Source organism: Saccopteryx bilineata, chromosome 12 (genome assembly GCF_036850765.1).
Source record: "Saccopteryx bilineata isolate mSacBil1 chromosome 12, mSacBil1_pri_phased_curated, whole genome shotgun sequence".
In the NCBI taxonomy this organism is placed as follows: Eukaryota; Metazoa; Chordata; class Mammalia; order Chiroptera; family Emballonuridae; genus Saccopteryx; species Saccopteryx bilineata.
In genome coordinates, this window is record NC_089501.1 from 28439328 (window position 1) to 28443808 (window position 4481).

Consider the following 4481-nt stretch of genomic DNA (forward strand, 5'->3'; position numbering starts at 1 on the left):
AATGAGTCTCGTCCTGAGCCAGAATGCCTGGTGTATACGACTCAGAGACCTACAGGAGTTCCGAAAACACGAGCCCTAGAAACAAGCTTCTCAAAATAAAAGAGAAGTTAATGTATCAAATCCATAAAAAGCCAGGGAATATAAAACTGGGAATGCAGAATCAGGAAAGCTTTGAAAATTCCAGGTAAGCTTGGTAGGCAAGGTAAGAGAGGTCAGAAGACCTGGGAGAGGAAAATAATTTAGAACAGACAGTGGGGAAGGGTAATGATTTGAAGAAACCAGAAAATATGCACTCGTGGTCACCACTCTTTAGTAAATGTGGTTCTATCAAATGCTTAACGATGATCACTTCATCTAAAAAGCATAAAGGTTAGCTGTTAAAATTGAAGTTACATTTCTTCTTCCCAATTTATTGAGTTATTGCTATGTACTGTATTTCATATCATAATTATTAGAAAATTTCTGATAGGTCACAGGAGCAATTAAAAATTTTCAAATCATCAATTTGACATTGTTTTATTTAGAAATTAAAATGATTATTAACGAACTGTGTTGTATTAGTTGGCCACTATAAATTTTATTGCTTTTCTAAACCAAGGGTAAAGAAATTATAGATCAAATGATGTAGAGTTATAATTACTGAAGCAGGAACATACTTTATAAACATACGAAAGTGTTCTATAACTCAAGAACAAATTACTAAATGAATCAATTACGTGTGGTGACCATGAGATCAAAAACCCTGTGATACTCAGGGTTTTAGCTGCTTTTCCCTTTCTCTTAGCCACCATGATTGCAGCTCTGTGATAATGCTTCTACTTCCCCAAAATAGTTTCAATTCTTTTAGTCTATTTCCCAGCCACAAGAAAAAATACTTCTGTATAGAATCATCTTAAAAAAGATAGATATAAAAATAATAAAAATGTTATCAGTATCTACTTTGATTTAGAACAAGTTGATACCATCTATGGAGCAGAGGGCACTTACTAATTAATTCCCCCATCCCAGCATTAGAGGTACCTGTGGCGAACACGGCACCACCATATACAAGGTGCAGGAGCCAGGAGATGCTAAAGCTAATTCCTGACACAGACCCCGTACAGACATGAATTATATATATATATATATATATATATATATATATATATATATATATATTTCACTGCTTTCTAAAAGTTTCTCTTGGGAAAAGAAAAAGAAAATCAGCAACATGAAAGTTAATTACAGAGAAATTTTAACAAGTTGGGATTAAGTAGAAAACTTTATATGGAGAGAAGTAAGGAGGAGAAAGACAACAAAGATGTTTTCAGGTTCCAGAGGGAAGAGCCAATAGAATAAAAGGAAAAGGGAGGGAGGGGAGTGTCCGCAGGCAGGCGGTACAGAGAACTCTGCCACTGTTAACCTATAGCAATATAACATTATTAATCAAAGAAATGTATTAGGAAAAGTGACAGAAAAGTATAACTTTAAAGATAACTAAAAAACATCGAGTCAAAATGTAAATCTCACAGAGTAATTGTTTTTTTTCTTTATAAGTAGCCTTAGATGACTTTTAAAAAGTCATTTCAGTTGGGAAAATGTAAAGACATCTTCAACTTTCTCTGTCTGATTATTTACATTTGTTCTGAGAACAAACTCAGAGTTGCTGAACCGGCCTTAAAAACCCGACCACTCAGAATAACTTTCATGGCTTTCCTAAACCAAGGATAGAATAGAGCATAAATCAAAGGATTCATGGCTGAGTTATAATAAGCAAACCAACAGCAGATCTCATAGACATAGGCAGGGGTTATGAAACCCATAAAGGCATCAATTAATGAGTCAATTATATATGGTAACCATGAAATCATGAATGCTATCACCGTGATACTCAGGGTTTTAGCTGCTTTTCTCTCTCTCTTGGCTACTCTGGATTTATAAGTGTCTGATGATGATTCTGTTTGCCCACCAGTACTTTCAATCTTTTTAGCTTGTTGTCTAGCCACAAGGAAAATATTACTATAGAGAATTATTATCACAACAGTAGGTATAAAAAAGAGCAGAAAATCTATAAACACCCAGTTTTGATTTATGACTAACTGACAACCTCCTGTACAGTGAAGGGCACTGGATAATTCCTCCAGCCCGTCGTCACTGGCACCCGTGTAGAACACGGCGCCGCTGTAAGCAACGGGCAGGGTCCAGGAGATGCCGATGCAAATTCCTGACACAGACACCGTGAACTTGATGGGATAGGCCAGAGGGTCAGTGACAGCAATGTACCTGTCGATGGAGATGAAACACAAGTGGAAGAGAGAAGAGTAACAAAATGCCGCATCACAGCACGTGTGGAAAGTACAGAAACTTTGCCCAAAGTACCAGCAGCTCTCCACGGACCTGACCATGCTGAAGGGCATCACGGTCGCCCCCACCAGAAAGTCAGCACAGGCCAGAGAGGCGATGAGAAAATGGGCTGGAGAGTGCAGCTGCTTGAAATGCAGGATTGCAATCATCACCAGGAGGTTTCCAAACAGGGCCAGCAGGGCCCCGAAGCCAAACAGTGCATAGAGGATCAGGCGGGGTCCTGGCGAGTAGGGAGTTTTCACACAGGACCCTGTCACGTTCTCGTAGCAGAGCTGCACAGCTGCAGAGGGGGTCGAGTTGTCGATCATCATGCTGCTGTAAACATCTGGAGAAGTTCCATCCTTTTGTCCATCACATAACTGGAGCACTGTTATATTTCCTGAAGGGAGAGAAAAAAAAAAATTTTTAACTGATTACTTCTGCTATAGTTTTTAGATATTATCTGCATGACCTGTCACATACCCATATTAATTTCTAATCTGTGACCATATGAAGTCACAATATATTCATAAATACTCTATGAAGTTAGGAATTATTATTATTATATTATTATTCTAATAAGTAAAATATAATTGAAAATAATTTTTTAAATCCAATAAGAAGTCAGCTGTAACTAAATTCGTTCTAAAATTTCTTTTGCCACAGTAGAGTACTTGCTCTGTAGTTTACCAACTATTTTTTATTCTCTGGTCTTGTTACAGAGAATGTTCCTGTTTATCAAAGTTAGTGAGGTGGCTGTGATATGTTATTTATAGTTACCGGCTCCTATCTGCCCACCTGCAGACTGTCTGGAGCATAATGACGGTCCCCTCAGGATGCACAGCCAAGTCCCACATCCCACTCAGCTCGCGTGGAGTCCCTGTAGTGAAAGGTGCAAACAGGCAAAGATGGTTATATTTCATAATCTCCACTTAACATTTATGTTTGGTGTAGAATGGTCTCCATACTAAAGCCCACAGGGATGTCTAAAGGAAAATGAGAGAACATTCTCACTTGTAAACAATGATGCAAAAATCCTCAACAAACTCTTGCAAAGTAAACCCCATAATATATAAAAAGGTGATACATCATAATTTTAGTCTATGTCAAGGATGGAAGTTAGCTTTAAAGTTAGAAAATTTAATATTATGATTCACCACTTTAACAGATTAAAATTTTATGATCGGATGAAATGCAACAAAAGCATTTGATCAAATTCTAAATTTATTCATTAGTAAAAAGAAAAACTCATAGAAGTTGAAAATACAAAAGAACTTTCAAGCAAAAAAAGTTCTGTAAAGAAAGGGCCTATCAGCTATGATGTACTTACTAGCAGAATTTGAGAGCATTTTCTTTAAGATGAGTAACAAGGCAGAGATGTTCCAGGAATCAGAAGAGTCAGGGGCTTAAGTCCTCACAAGACATCCATAAATCCAACGATTTTCCAGTGTCTGTTACAGTCTCTGAGCAACCAACAGAAACACATAAAGTCAACCAGCCTCCCTTTAAGAAGAATTAGAATCTCACTGCAGGGCTGCCTTACCACACACAGCTGGGCTGTAGGAGACTACAGGAGGACAGGGGATGATATAGTTCATTTTAGCCACATCAACACACATAAGAAAGTACCTGCTTTTCTATGTTCCTGGCTAGCCCCAGCATCAGATCCTAATCATTAGGATCTGTGATGGGCTCATTATTCGAAGCCCAACACCTAATTTCTATTGTATTTAAAATCACATTCTGACTCTTTACTATGGCCTGTGAGGTCTCCAATAGTCTTAGTCCTACAAACTCTCTAACCACATCCCATTATATTCTCCCCACTCAATAGCTGCAACCATTTTCCCCTATTTAGCCTCACACTACCCCCAACAACGTGCCTCAGAAGCTTCGCACAGGCCAGCTCATCTACTGCACTGTACTGTCCTTGGATGGTCTCAGACTTGTCTCCTCGTCACCCTTCAGGCCTCAGTTTTTACATTACTTCTCCCAAAATACTGTTGTCTCGGCTACTGTTGGTGTCTCTCATTTATTCTTTCATTTACCTTGTTTTCTCGTTGCCTTAATGGTACTTATGAGAATTTGCCATAATCTTATTTGTCTATTTACCTGAGTTTTGTCTGTCTGTCTCTCCAGATGATGTGTAAGCCACATGA

The 4481-nt window shown here is 38.3% G+C and overlaps 1 protein-coding gene across 1 annotated transcript; it reads right to left on the reverse strand.

The window, feature by feature from the left end:
- Positions 1–1613: 1613 nt before the first annotated feature.
- Positions 1614–2651, reverse strand: LOC136316347 (trace amine-associated receptor 6-like). The gene has a single exon (XM_066248370.1). It carries the CDS (start codon positions 2649–2651, stop codon positions 1614–1616), a length of 1038 nt encoding a protein of 345 aa, XP_066104467.1.
- Positions 2652–4481: the final 1830 nt, after the last annotated feature.